A 14,333-nucleotide genomic window follows, 5' to 3' on the forward strand; every position below is an offset into this window, starting at 1 on the left:
TCTAACATCCCACCGAGGGGCGTGTACAGGTAGGCGGGGTAACTTCCGGCTAAAACTGAAACTAAAATGTTATCACTATGGCAACACTAAAACCTCTTCTCTCTCTGTCACTTCCTCTCCGTCAAGATGATTGGTTACTTTATTGTCTCTAACTTTGTTAGATTGTCTGGAACCCTATAAACAAAACCAAAGCATGGCGCAGCATGTTATCTCATGTTGTGTCTGTGCTCGGAATGTTGGAGGTTTTTATTTATTTCTGCAGGGGGCGTGGTTATACGTCAGTACCACGTGATCAGTGTTCTAACAAATTTCATCTCCCCACCTTTAATAACTTCCAAAATATGGGGGTCATAATTATAAAACTAGTGAAACTTCAACATCAGGCATGCTGTTTTAAAAAGAAGTGTCTGGAAGCCCGAAATTAAGCATACAAATTATGTGCCCCTGGGGCCACTTACATAGCAAGGAGGTGCGACCCCCCAAATGTATACCTACCTGTCACAAAACTAGAAATGTCATACTACACTAGCCTGTCCCCTTAACTATTTGAACCCCAATTTCTCTGGAACGGTCAGATGTACAAAACCAAAAATGTAGGTGCAAGTGGGCGACACCTGTGACTAACACCCCCTAAAAGCCCATCCTTAGGCCATCGTCAGAACACGAGGAACTCCGCCCATCCAAACAATTTACCTGTTACACATTGCTGAAAATGGGGTTCCAGCATTACAAGCCTTCAGCAATTTGTAAAGGCAGATTCTTGGATAGGCGGAGTTCTTCATGTTCTGACCATGGCCTAAGGATGAAATTTTAGGGCGTGTTAGCCACATGTGTCCCCCACTTGCACCTCAAATTTTTTTCACCTCTACCCCCTAATTCCAAAGAAATCGGGGTTCAAGTGCTAGAAGCATCCAGCAATGTGTAACAGGGTAGATTTTTTTTTATGGGCAGTTTTTATGTTCAGACGATGGCCTAATGATGAAATTTTAGGGGGTGTTAGCCAAAGGTGTCCCCCACTTACACCTACATTTTTGCACATCTCCCCGTTCCGGAGAAATTGGGTTTCTAAGTATTACAGGGGACAGAGGAGTGTAGTATGACAGTTTTAGTTTTATGACAGGTAGGTATACTGTTGCGGTTCGCACCTCCTTGCTATATAAGTGGCCCCGGGGGCCCATAATTTATTTGTATGTTTAATTTCAGGCTTCTAGACACACTTTTAAAACAGCAACCCTAATGTTCAATTTTCACTAGTATTTATCATTTTGCCCCCATATTTTGAAAGTTGAAATTTGGGGTGCTGCTTGCTATGAGGGTCCCCTGTGTACCCTGATAATGTCAGGTCGGTAGGACATACTGTTCAGGAGATCAGGAGGTTTGTACTGGAAGAGATGGAAGGCTGCAAAATATGACAGGCAGCATTCATACACACAGCTGTGACACTTACTCTGACTTCATTGTACACGCCCATTTGTAGATTGTTTGTTAGTATTGGCTGGCGGAAAGGGGCGGGACATCTCGCCATCTTTTGAAGCTGATTGGTTACTTTGTGGTCACCATCCTATCCATAACACCGGAGCTCCAAGTAATAAATGTGGCGGAGGGGAAATATGTCGCTGTGCGTCGGCTCGGTCCTCCTGACAGGTGAGGCTGCCCGTCCTGGCATAGACCCCCATGTGTGACACAGACCCGGGCAGGGGGAAGAGGTGTGAGTGGCTGTACGGAGGGTTGCAGGGACCGGGCGGGTGAATGGACAAACTTCCCAGCGATGTGATCTGTACACCATGAATGGCTGAACTCCCCTCAGAGCCTCTGATTCCCCCGCATGTTGTATCTGTGCTGGGAATGGTGGAGGTTTTAATATGACCTGTGGTGAGCGTGGTTACACATCAGGGGCGTGGTTACACATCAGGGGGCGTGGTTACACAGCACCACATGACCAGCTCTTCTGTCATTCTGCACCTAAACTTCACCCAAAACTTCAATTGCCCCAAACTGTATGATATAACGACTGGAAATTTTCAGGGTACACATGGGACCCCCATAGCTAATACTACTCCGAATTCCATCTCCTTACCTTTAAAAAAAAATTAAAATATGGGTGGCAAATTTCAAAACTTATGCAATTACAACATTGGGGTTTCAAATGTTAGTGTGTCCAGGAGCCCAAAATGCAAATTAGGGGCTCCTGGGGCCACTTACATAGCAAGGAGCAATGGAGTGAGGTCCCTGAATTTATACCAGTCACAAATCTCTAACTTGTACTGCTCTACCCTGTATGCATCTCCTCTTGCAATCCCAATTTCTCAGGGAGGTGTAAGTGAGGACACCTGTGACTAACACCCCCCTTTCCCCCTCCCCCACCATCCTCCATTCTTACCCATTTCTTTTCTCTGTGGCCCCTGTTGACTCTTTGCTGCCTCCTGCAGTTTCTGGTCTGCTCCCCCGTACTTGCTCCTCCAGTCCGAGCCCCATCACTTCCTATGTTCATGGCATCTATGAGTTGGGTCTGGTTGGTTACATTTCAGGAGGACGCAGGCTAATCCTTCCTTTATCTCCCCCGGAGTCACCTGACCTCATATGTCCTATGCACCGATGGGCCAACTTTAACTTGTATTTTATCTTTATTAGGAATCCCTTCCAAGCTTCATAAAGAAATGTCACCCACTGGGTAAAATCACCCCAAAGAGAAGAACTTGTAGGAGAGAATTCCTCATACCAATGGGTGGTGAAGCAGCAAGGGAGGGGGCATTGTAAGCTGACATTACAGAATGGGGTCCCCCCAAGGATAATTCTGTCTTTGTAGATGAATAGAAATGAATGCAGCGCACTGTCTGACCTGTGGCAATGCATGGTAACCCAGGTATGGGGTGTAATGGGGAATTGCTTCTTCTGTCCCCATTAATGTTATTGTAACAGGTCTATGGTTGGTTCTCCCGGTGTCTGCGTGGGTGTCCTCCCACATTCCAAAAACATGCAAATAGGTTAATGGGCTTCCCCATAAAATTGTCGTTAGACTGTATTATTGACATATGACTATGGTAGGGACAATAGAGTGTGAGCTCTTTTGAGGGACAGCTAGTCACATGACTATGGACTTTGTACAGAGCTGCATAATATGATGGTGCTATATAAATACTGTGTAATATTAATGACAAATTGAGACGCTGCATTCTCAGGCTCAGTAAATGTTTCCTCCTCAGGTATTCTGTCCGTTGTAAGGTGTGCGGTGCTGACATCAGGAGCGGTGTATGTACGGAGCGGATCAGACATTGAATCGTGTAATATGACGTGTCCTCACCGTGATGGGGTCCTGGAGCTGTTTAGAGAATGCAGAGGGGTAATAGAACCTTTGCTGGAAATTCGCTGTGACAATATGAACACCAAAAACGCCATGCGGAGCAGACTTCACCTGAACTCCAGCGGCTGCTGGAGCCTGACACAGGCTGAGAAGGGAGATTCCTGCCAGTATAATACAGATTTTCACAGCAGCCCAACAGCACGACTTACCTCTACAGACATCCGTATACTGTCTCTAATCCCATTGGGTGGCCGGAAGAAACTTGGTGTCACCGCTTTCACACATGGCATTTGTTTTCAATAATCTTTAATCCCTCGTAAAACCCCTATTTAATGTACAGCGCTGTGTAATATGTTGGCGTTATATAAATCCCGTTTATTAATAATAATAATAATTAAAATCTAAATAATAAAAAAAAAATAAAATCTGAAATGTTAGTTGTACACAATTATAACATTTCCTCTACAAATCATTCTGATGCCAGCTAAAGTATTAAATGGACATATAGCATTACATAGAGGGACTAATAGCCCTATTATTATTAATAAACAGGATTTATATAGCGCCAACATATTATGCAGCACTGTACATTAAATAGGCCTATGTGAGGTGCTATTGGGCTATAAAGAGTTATTTTTTGAATTAGTGATCAGTGAAACATACAAACTGTGTAAAAGTTATTTGTTGTAACAATATCAAATACAATTATTCCCTGTTTCAGCCAACTATCTATTTTTGCATTAATAAAACAGCATCAGTTATTGAAATGGTGGAGAGATTCTACTATTCCAACACGTTTCACATGAGTGCTTCTTCATGGCATGCAGCAGGTCTAGTAGATGCTGCTAATGGATTATGTGTGCTAAATATCTTATATGTGTATGATTGGTGGTGGCATACATCTCATGAATTGTGTGGAAATGGTGAATTTATGAGGATTCCACTCACAGGATAATTTAGGGGAATCTGTGAAGTGTGGAAGGATCACCAAGCTGCTACAAAACTATTTAAAACAATTGGCCCCCAAATATTAACACAGATACCCGGCTCTTACTCCCATTTCTGCCTATATTTAGCTTTAGGAAGTGAAGAAACCGTTGAAGATTTTACCAAGGAAATCCAAGCATGTGCGTGGGGATCCTTTTGGCAACTTTCTTCAAAACAATAAGAGATAAAGGGGAACGCTGTGATTTGACTAAAGGTGAAACAAGATTTGGATATAACAGAAAACTTCTGTCTGGGGCCATCATGTGTGGTATGAAAATAACTGAAAGGCTCACCCCGTTAAAATTGTTCAATATCCACCACTGAAAAGCAACTGCAAAGTCTAAGCCCAGGGACAAAAAGAGGGCAATTAGGAACAGAAACCGAGGGGTAATTGGGGGGAACTGAACCCCCTGTGAACTTAACAGTAGCCCACATTTTTTAGGGATTGGGATAAAGGGGGACTAAGACCCTGTGGTCTATGCACAGGAGGCTACCAAGGTAATAAGGAAGGACAGTGAACAGACAGTAGTAGAGGAACCATTAAAGAACTATTATGTGGAATAAAGCAATAGCAGGTACCATGCCCATCTGCCCTGTAGTATGTTACTTTACAATGATGCAGGCCACACAACTGTGTGTATCACACACTATCAAATGGCAGTGTCCTCCTCATTTTTTTTCAGCCTGGTGGGGAGAAGTTATAGCCGGGTGGGGAAAGACACCGCAAATTTAGTGTTCCCAGTAGTTTATGCCACAGGTATCCAGTAACCCCTGTTATTGTGTCAGTGTTCTACCTACCCCCTATACTTTATTCCAACTTTCTAATGCCTGCCTTGTTAGTATGTCCAAGTATTCCATTCTATGAATTATGCCCCAACTGTCCAGTGCTGTGTTATGTGACCCAACTTCCAAGTGTTATAAGTTTTAGGAGTGTAATCCCTTGTAGTAGTGTAATAGTGTGATCAATGTGGTGTAACATGTTAGGCTTAGATCACATTCGCAGCAAAAAATTGGGCCATTTACTGTTCCTGAGTGACTTCCGATAACTGCTGGACACCTGGGATTGGTAACAGGCGCTAAATGCTGGGCTATTTTAGAGATAGCAGTATTTTAAGCAGCAGTGGTTCCTGGCAAGAGGAAGGGGGAATGCAGCAAATGCAACTTTACTGCCAATGTGAATTCAGCCTAACTTCAGATGTGTCCCATGCTGGCTCAAATATTGTTTGATATCTAACCATAGGAACTTCAAACAATGATATATACAGCACATGGAAATAAGGTTATTAGTAGTAAACCCCTGTAATAATCTAATAACTGCTTAGTACAATACAGCAACACAATATAACAATAATAACATAGACATATAATAGACAATATAGGAATGCATTCAGGAATGTCTTATAGCTACCTGTAAAGATGTATATGGGTACCCCAGGAGCCTGATTCCCTAAGAACTTCCTGTTATTATCCCAGCTCCCCTTTTTTATAGTTAGGTCCCATTAGGTAACATTGGATTGGTTAGTGGGTGTGTTCTGTACGATGATCATCAGTTCACCCACACCCCACTCGATTAGGAGTGGTTAAGGTAATTTGATGAATTTCCCAACTAAATTTGATATGTGAGTCTCTAGTTGGAATCTAAGTTTAGGGGTCAACAAGAGGTCCAGCTGGGTAATTACCCCAACCCATCTGTTCAATTCTGCGTCCATCTTCTGCTGACTCAGGCTTGATGGAATTATTGCCCCTTGAAGGCCCTACTGGTGATCTGTTTTATCGTCTGTTTGTTTATTATTCCTTGGCGAACCAAACCCTGTATTGGTATTTACTACCGTTTGTTATTCCTGTGAAGTCCTGAAATTAGAGACCCCCTAGGCAGGCCAGAGGCCAGTACAAAGATAAAACAGGTTTAATGTTTAAACATCACATTCCTAGCCCTGCATCCCTGTATTGTTTAATGCTATTTACTATACAGTCTAACTAATCGGATATCTCCTACAGTGAACATATAACTATCGGAATATCGGGTACTACGCTGTTTCCCCTATGATAAGGCACTGTCCTATATTTTTTGAAATGCCAAAATATGCCCTGGGTCCTATTTTCAGGGGGATGTCTTATTTTTCCATGAAGAAGACTACAGTACACATTTATTGTTGACAAAAAAGGAAATTTATTACCTGTATATGGTACAGTAATAACGGTAGTTGTCATCACAAACCAGCATAGCCAGACAACCTGTGCATCCAATTTCTTGTTACTACAGTGTCATTGTTTCCATGTACAACAATCTACGGTATGGTACGGTACATTTACACATTTATTCAATGACAATCAAGTCATCATCTTCTGGAACATCATCATACCAATCCTCACTCACTCAATGCAACTATCAGTGATTTTCTCCCATGAATTCTTCACCCAAGTCACAACCTCTTGCAGTTTAGGCTTCACAAAGTTTCCGCGCTGATTTCTCTCCATTCTATTTTCAATGTAGTCATTATTTTCATGCGCAGATTGTCCTTGAATGGTTTGTTTATTGCAATATCAAGAGTCTGGAGATAGGCCGTCATTCCTGCGGGAATCATTACTTGATCTATTTTTCTTTCATGAAGAAATGACTTCATATCTGGTTGCATCCCAGGCTAGTAGACCTCACTGACTCACTTTTTTTACCGTACAGCCGGGTAACAGACTTCGTTAGGGCAGGGATTAGCAGCTTGCTTGTCCTTCCTGGCGCGGGTCGCGGGCACGTGCGCGGCCTTTGAAGTTACTCTCTGTTCCGCTCTGCACTGCAGCCAGCACTGAGGAGTCACACAGAGGCACACAGTTACCCACCGTACCACCCGAATGGGAGAATCTTACAGGCGCAGGTATAGGGGGGTGTCTTATTTGCGGGGGGTGCTTTATTTTATTGTTTTGGGCAAAATCGGGGGATGCCTTATTTGATGGGGATGGCTTATCATCGGGGAAACACGGTATATACATATATACCCGCACACATACCTATACATATATATATCTATTTACAAATTTAAAAACAATCTTTGGGTTCAACACAGGGTAGATTTTTTTTATGGGCAGAGTTTTTATGTTCTGACGATGGCCTGAAATTTTGGGGAGTGTTAGCCAAAGGTGCCCCCCACTTGCACCTGTGCATTTTTTGGTTTTGCACATCTCCCCGTTCCAGAGAAATTGGGTTTCTAAGTAGTTAAGGGGACAGGGTAGTGTAGTATGACATTTTTAGTTTTATGACAGGTAGGTATAATACTACTCGGAATTCCATCTCCCCACCATAAAAATTTATATATGGGGGTGGCAAATCTAAAAACTTGTGCAATTACATTGGGGTTACTGTTTCAAAAGTTAGTGTGTCTAGGAGCCCAAAATGCAAACTGGGGATCCCTGGGGCCATTTACATAGCAAGGGGCATTGGGATGCGGCCCCTTAATTTATACCAGTCACAAACCTATAACTCGTACTGCACTACCCTGTATGCTTCACTTCTTGGAATCTCCATTTCTTGGAGAGGTACGAGGGGGACACCCCCCTTCCCCCCTCCCCCACCATCCTCCATTCGTACCTATTTCTCCTCTCTGTGGCGCCTGTTGACTCTTTGCTGCCTCCTTCAGTCCCTGGTCTGCTCCCCCATACTTTCTACTCCAGCCTGGGCCCCATCACCTTTTATGTTCATGGCATCAATGGGTTGGTCTGGTTGGTTACATTTCAGGAGGACGTAGGCTAAACCTTCCTTCATCTCACCAATGTCACCTGACCTGATAGGTCCTATGCACCGATGGGCCAACTTCAACTTGTAGTTTATCTTAATTATGAATCCCTTCCAAGCTTCATATAGAAATGTCACCCACTCGGTAAAATCACCCCAAAGGGAAGAACTTGTAGAAGAGAATTCCTTATACCAATGGGTGGTGAAGCAGCAAGGGAGGGGGCATTGTAAGCTGACATTACAGAATGGGGTCCCCCCCAGGATAATTCTGTCTTTGTAAATTAATAGAAATGAATGCAGCACATTGTCTGACCTCTAGCAATGCATGATAACCCAGGTATGGGGTGTAATGGGGAATTGCTTCTTCTGTCACCATTAATGTCATTGTAACTGGTTCATGGTTGGTAGGGATATTAGATTGCGAGTCTTTTGAGATGCTGCATCCTCAGGCTCAGTAAATCTGTGCTCTGTGTTGGTGACACATGGCTGATTCTGGTTTCTGTCCTTTTCCTTAAAGTTCCAGATCCGATCCTCATCTCTAACATAACCAGTAACAGCAGCGGGCTGGGTCAGGATTTGGCTGTGAGCGTCCATTTCTCTGGAGAAGAGAGCGCTGTGACCTGGGAGGTGGACGGGGAGCCTCTCCCTGAAAGATACCGGCTGATAGATGACAATAGGACGCTGATTATCCCCAACCTGCAGAGAGACGACGCCAAGAGGAGATTCCGGGTCAGGAACCCCATCAGTGAGGACACCCGGGACTGAATCGGCTGAATGATAAAATGATCATCAGAGAACCAGAAACAAAAGGTATTGGTGACTATGGGGGGGGCTGTGCATTAAATAGGGATTGTAAATGCCAGATAGATACAGACAGTGACACAGGAGGAGGGGACCCCGTCCTGAATCTAGGAGCCCGCCAGATCTCTGTTAGTGCAGAACCACAGCAGCTCACCCACATGTGGAATTTCATTGGCCTCTCACCTATGTATATGGAGCTGGAATGACATTTCTACTTCTGCCTTCCTTTGCTGGGACCTCTAATGCAGAACCAGGAAGAAGAAGCCGATGGTGGAAGATCTCTGCTGGCTATGGGCACCACAGTGAGCGGCCAGGTAGTGGTTGTGAGAGGAGCCCCTGCAGGCTGTGCGGTCTCATCTGAGACCTCTGCAATCAATGCTTTCACTCCACTTATTGGGCATAATTTACTAAAAAAGTTTGGGCAAAGTGAATTATTACTCTGTTAGAAGTCATCCTTTAGTGAATGTGAAAAAATCACACTTTGCAAAGAAAATTCCCCATGTGACAGTATTGAAGCAGTGACAGGTACCCTTCATGGTGTCATCATAGGTCTATTACACACCTGAGGTCGGTGCTGATTGGGGCGGAGATTTCTTCATCTCCCACTTATCACCATCATTTGATTTGGCAGCTGTGACCCAGAAGTGGTGGGAGGTGATTTGTTGGCTCCTCTACCTTTGCTGTACCTTTGTAGCATTATTGGACCTCCGCTGTATCACAGGTATAGCGGCTCCTGTGTCCACAGGCGTCTGTAACAATTGTCATATAGCAATATTATTACATTCATTATTATATCTGCTACATTCAGGGCAGACTAAAGGGGTGACCTAATATTAGGGGGATGGGGATCCTGACAAAAATTACAAGCAGGTATAAAAATAGAGATAAAACACTGACGCTGTGTCACATTACAGGTTTATTAGTGTTGGTCTTACATACATGCAGTGCGGTTAGGAGAGCTGTTCAGAATATGATATGCAGACTTAATCAAAATATCTCCACGTGTTCTACCTGCACTGAACACGCCCACAACCCTACCTGAGAAGTTAGGCCGCTCCAACACACACAACCGGTCTGTTGCTCTAAAGAGGTGGGGCTATGCTCATGGTTCCGCCCACTAGGGAGGAGTTGAGCATGGATTAGGCACAGACGTGGGCGTGGTTTGCTGCTGAGACGGTTCTGCAGTCATGGCGCTGCACTGTGCTTGGATCCTGGTGACAGGTGAGGGGTGAGATGGATGAGGGGTGAGGTGGGCACTGGTGAGGTGGGCACTGGTGAGGTGGGCACTGGTGAGGTGGGAGGGTTGACAGTGATTGGTGACGGCAATGTGTTGGTGATATCTGCAAAGTGTGCTGCCCCCACCCCCCACCATTAGCAATCCCTCTGCAGTCGGTGTTCGTCCTGGCACCGATCTCTATATGTGTGATGATACCGGGTGAGGACTGTGAGTGCCCAGTATGGTACTTTTGAGGACAGACCCAATTTGAAATGCCCACCTGTTGGACACGCCCACTACTCGCTCTTGCCGAAGCCGGCCGCTGTACCACTCTACTTAGAGGACACGCCCACTATTCACGCACTACTTGGAAGACACGCCCACTATAACAGGCATCCTACCGGACACGCCCACCTGGTCCCAGATTCTTAAAGTGAACCTAAACCCAGAACACTTCACGTAAGAAGGCAGACAACTCTTTTATTTAAAGTCAAAATTTTGTTTGTAAAAGTTTTTTTAAGTGCAAAAAAAAAAAAAAGGCTGCAGCACCGCCTAGGCAATCAAGACTGAATGGAGCGCAGAGCCCCCCGGGGTATCTACGTCACACATCTCAGGGGGGCCTGGCTGCTCCTTCTATGCACACCTAAAAATCTTGGGAGCTCTTTTATCATCACTAATTCATCATTAGAAACCCTCACTACTCCCCCCCATTTCATATCCCCTCTTTGTTTGTTAATTCCCCCCTTAGATTGTAACCTGACATTACAGAATGGGGTCCCCCCAGGATAATTCTGTCTTTGTAGATGAATAGAAATGAATGCAGCACACTGTCTGACCTCTGGCAATGCATGATAACCCAGGTATGGGGTGTAATGGGGAATTGCTTCTTTTTTCACCATTAATGTCATTGTAACAGTTTCATGGTCGGTTCTCCCGGTGTCTGCGTGGGTTTCCTCCCACATTCCAAAAACATGCAAATAGGTTAATGGGCTTCCCCATAAAATTGACTTTAGACTGTATTAATGACATATGACTATGGTAGGGACATTAGAGTGTGAGCTCTTTTGAGGGACAGCTAGTCACATGACTATGGACTTTGTACAGCGCTGCATAATTTGATGGTGCTATATAAATACTGTGTAATATTAATGACAAATTGAGATGCTGCATTCTCAGGCTCAGTAAATGTTTCCTCCTCAGGTATTCTGTCCATTGTAAGGTGTGCGGTGCTGACATCAGGAGCGGTGTATGTACGGAGCGGATCAGACATTGAATCGTGTAATATGACGTGTCCTCACCGTAATGGGGTCCTGGAGCTGTTTAGAGAATGCAGAGGGGTAATAGAACCTTTGCTGGAGATTCGCTGTGACAATATGAACACCAAAAACGCCATGCGGAGCAGACTACACCTGAACACACAGAGCGGCTGCTGGAGGCTGACACAGGCTGAGAAGGGAGATTCCTGCCAGTATAATACAGATTTTCACAGCAGCCCAACAGCACGACTTACCTCTACAGACATCCGTATACTGGCTGGGTCAGGATTTGGCTGTGAGCGTCCATTTCTCTGGAGAAGAGAGCGCTGTGACCTGGGAGGTGGACGGGGAGCCTCTCCCTGAAAGATTCTGGCTGTTAGATGACAATAGGACGCTGATTATCCCCAACCTGCAGAGAGACGACGCTAAGAGGGGATTCCGGGTCAGGATCACAAACCCGGTCAGTGAGGACACTCGGGAATATTGGCTGAATGATCATCCGAGAACCAGAAACAAAAGGTATTGGTGACTGTAGGGGGCTGCCATGCTAGATTACAATGATCAATGTATTACAGATTGGGGTCACCATGTCTCCTCTCTGGTGGGTCATAGGATAACCTACAACTGACTTCCTCAGTCATAACCTCTTTACATGCACGGTTCCAGGGCTTTTCTAGAGCTGCCCCGACTCTCAAGAATGGTCTTCCTTGTCCTATTCAGCTTGCTTCTACTTTCTGCTCATTTAAGAGACCTTAAAACCTATTTTTTCTTGTGTCTTTTGAAACTGTCACTACTTCCCACTACTACATATCCCCCCTATTGTGAGTGACCTAGATTGTAAGCTCTTCTGGACAGGGTCCTCTCCTCCTCCTGTGTCACTGTCTGTATTTGTCTGTCCTTTGCAACCCATATTTATTGTACAGCGCTGCGTAATATGTCGGCGCTATTAAAACCTTGTTTATTAATAATAATAATAAAAATAGAGTGGGTGTTACACAGAATAATAACATTGTGTCGTGTTGTCTCTTTTCTGCTGTCCCCATGCAGGATTATACAGATGAGACGTCACATGACCACCAGTAATACAAACCAACATTCTAGAATTTATCATACGTGCTTCAATTTATTCATCTGATTTATTTTGCAGATTCACCATACCTTTCACAGAACTATAATTGTCATACTATGCTGCCCTGTCTGCTTCTCTACCTTGAACCCCAATTGAGAGGTGCAGGGAAACAAAAATAATAAAGGTGCAAGTGGGGGACACTTGTGGCTAACAACCCCCAAACCTTCATCATCATGGTATCATTACAACATAAAAAAATTCTGTCCATCAAAACGCACCTGCCTGTTACACATGTCTTCCAGTACCTGAACCCCATTTTGTTTAAGTGGGCAGAGTTTATGTTCTAATGATGCCATAGTGATGAAATTTTGGGGCATGGTAGCTACAGATTTTCCACACACATTTTTAGTTTCTTACACCTCCCTATTCGAGGGAAACTGGAATTCAAATGTTAGAAGTGGGCAGTAATGTGGAGCAGGGCAGCGCATTGTGATGGGCAGAGTTGATGTTCTAATTATGCTCTAGTAATGAAATTATTGGGGGATTTAGCCAAAGGTGTCCCCCAGCTGCACCTATATTTTCGGTTTCATACACCCTGCCGCTCTGGGGAAATTGGGGTTCAAAGAAGAGAAGCAGACAGGGTAGCGTAATTTGACAGTTATAGATTTGTGACAGGTAGGTATACATTTAGGGGCCCTACCCCAAAGCTTCTTGCTTTGCAAGTGGCCCCTGGGGGTTTCTAATTTGCATTTTCAATTTAGGACTCCTAGGTGCACTTTTGAAACGGCAACCCAAATGCTGTATTTTCATAAGGTTTTAAATTTGTGACCCCCATATCTTCAAATTCCTTAAAGCTAGGGGGCTGATATTTTGGTTGCTAGTGGCTATAGGGGCCCTGTGTACCCTGAAACTTTCCAGAAATAACAACATACGCTATAGGAGATAAAAAGGTTTGTACCTGGTTTACTATGCTCCAAACTCTCCGTCAGTTTCCTTTTTTAGTAAAATGATGGAGATAACCAGGCAAAATTCTAAAGGGATTCTGATTTGCTCATTTTCAATACAGGGACTGCAGTACCCCGTTTGGTCACTAATGTTTTGATGGCGCTGTTCTGCAGAAACAGCTGTTAGGTCTTGTTTGCTAAACTAAATACACGTTGAGACGTCCCTGCTGCCTGGAACTGTGCCAGATGTCTGCTTTGCTGCGACAGGAAGGTTGGCCTGTGTGTGGAGTAAAAATCTTGCTCTTCTCAGGTTTGCCGGATTTTTGATTGTGAACCTTTATAAAACCTTTTTCTAGGCGAATGGAAGCGTGATTTGTTTTCAGGGTCACAATGCAATTAAATACCTGAACCATCTCTTGGGTTGGCATAGATATATTGATGATATTTTTATATGGTACAGAACAAAAACTTTATGACTTGTCTCAATAGTAACTGCTACGAACCATCTCTGGGGTTTACAAGGAACGGTCCAAAAAAAATATCCAGCGAGCAGCAGTTCTCAGGGTGAAAATGTCTTGTTGATGAGGTCAGAGATTGGCCAGACTGGTATAAGCTGATAGAAACAGAAACCTTAATAACCCCTCCCTACACCCCGAGGTGTGCAAGAGATCTCTGAATACACAATACGTCCAAACTTGGAGCAGATGGGCTACAGGAGTAGGAGACCACACTGGGGGCCACTCATACCAGCTTGGAACGGACACCTGAGGCCATAACATGGGGTCACCAAAAGAGAGAAGACTGGAAAAAGTTGCCTGGTCTGATGCAAGATTTGGATGATGGGGTCAGAATTTGGCATCAACAACATGAAAGCGTAGATCCATCCAGTCTTGTATTAACAGTCCAGGGTGGTGGTGGTGGTGTAAGGGTGTGTGTGGGTGGCGGGGTATTTTCCTGGGACACTTTAAGCCCCTTAGTACCAACTGAGCATGGTCAATACACCACAGCCCACCTGCTGACCATGGCCATCCCTTT

The 14,333-nt window shown here is 44.4% G+C and overlaps 1 protein-coding gene across 1 annotated transcript in view; it reads left to right on the forward strand.

The window, feature by feature from the left end:
• The window catches only part of LOC140338314 (cell adhesion molecule CEACAM5-like), a 40,962-nt gene extending 32,185 nt beyond the window's left edge, over window positions 1–8,777 (forward strand). Inside the window, exon 5 of the mRNA XM_072422525.1 lies at window positions 8,530–8,777. Coding sequence (XP_072278626.1) covers window positions 8,530–8,777 — 248 coding nt within the window. The remainder of the gene's footprint in view (window positions 1–8,529) is intronic.
• The last annotated feature ends 5,556 nt before the right edge of the window (window positions 8,778–14,333 follow it).

The sequence above is a fragment of the Pyxicephalus adspersus genome, chromosome 1 (genome assembly GCF_032062135.1).
Source record: "Pyxicephalus adspersus chromosome 1, UCB_Pads_2.0, whole genome shotgun sequence".
NCBI lineage: Eukaryota > Metazoa > Chordata > Amphibia > Anura > Pyxicephalidae > Pyxicephalus > Pyxicephalus adspersus.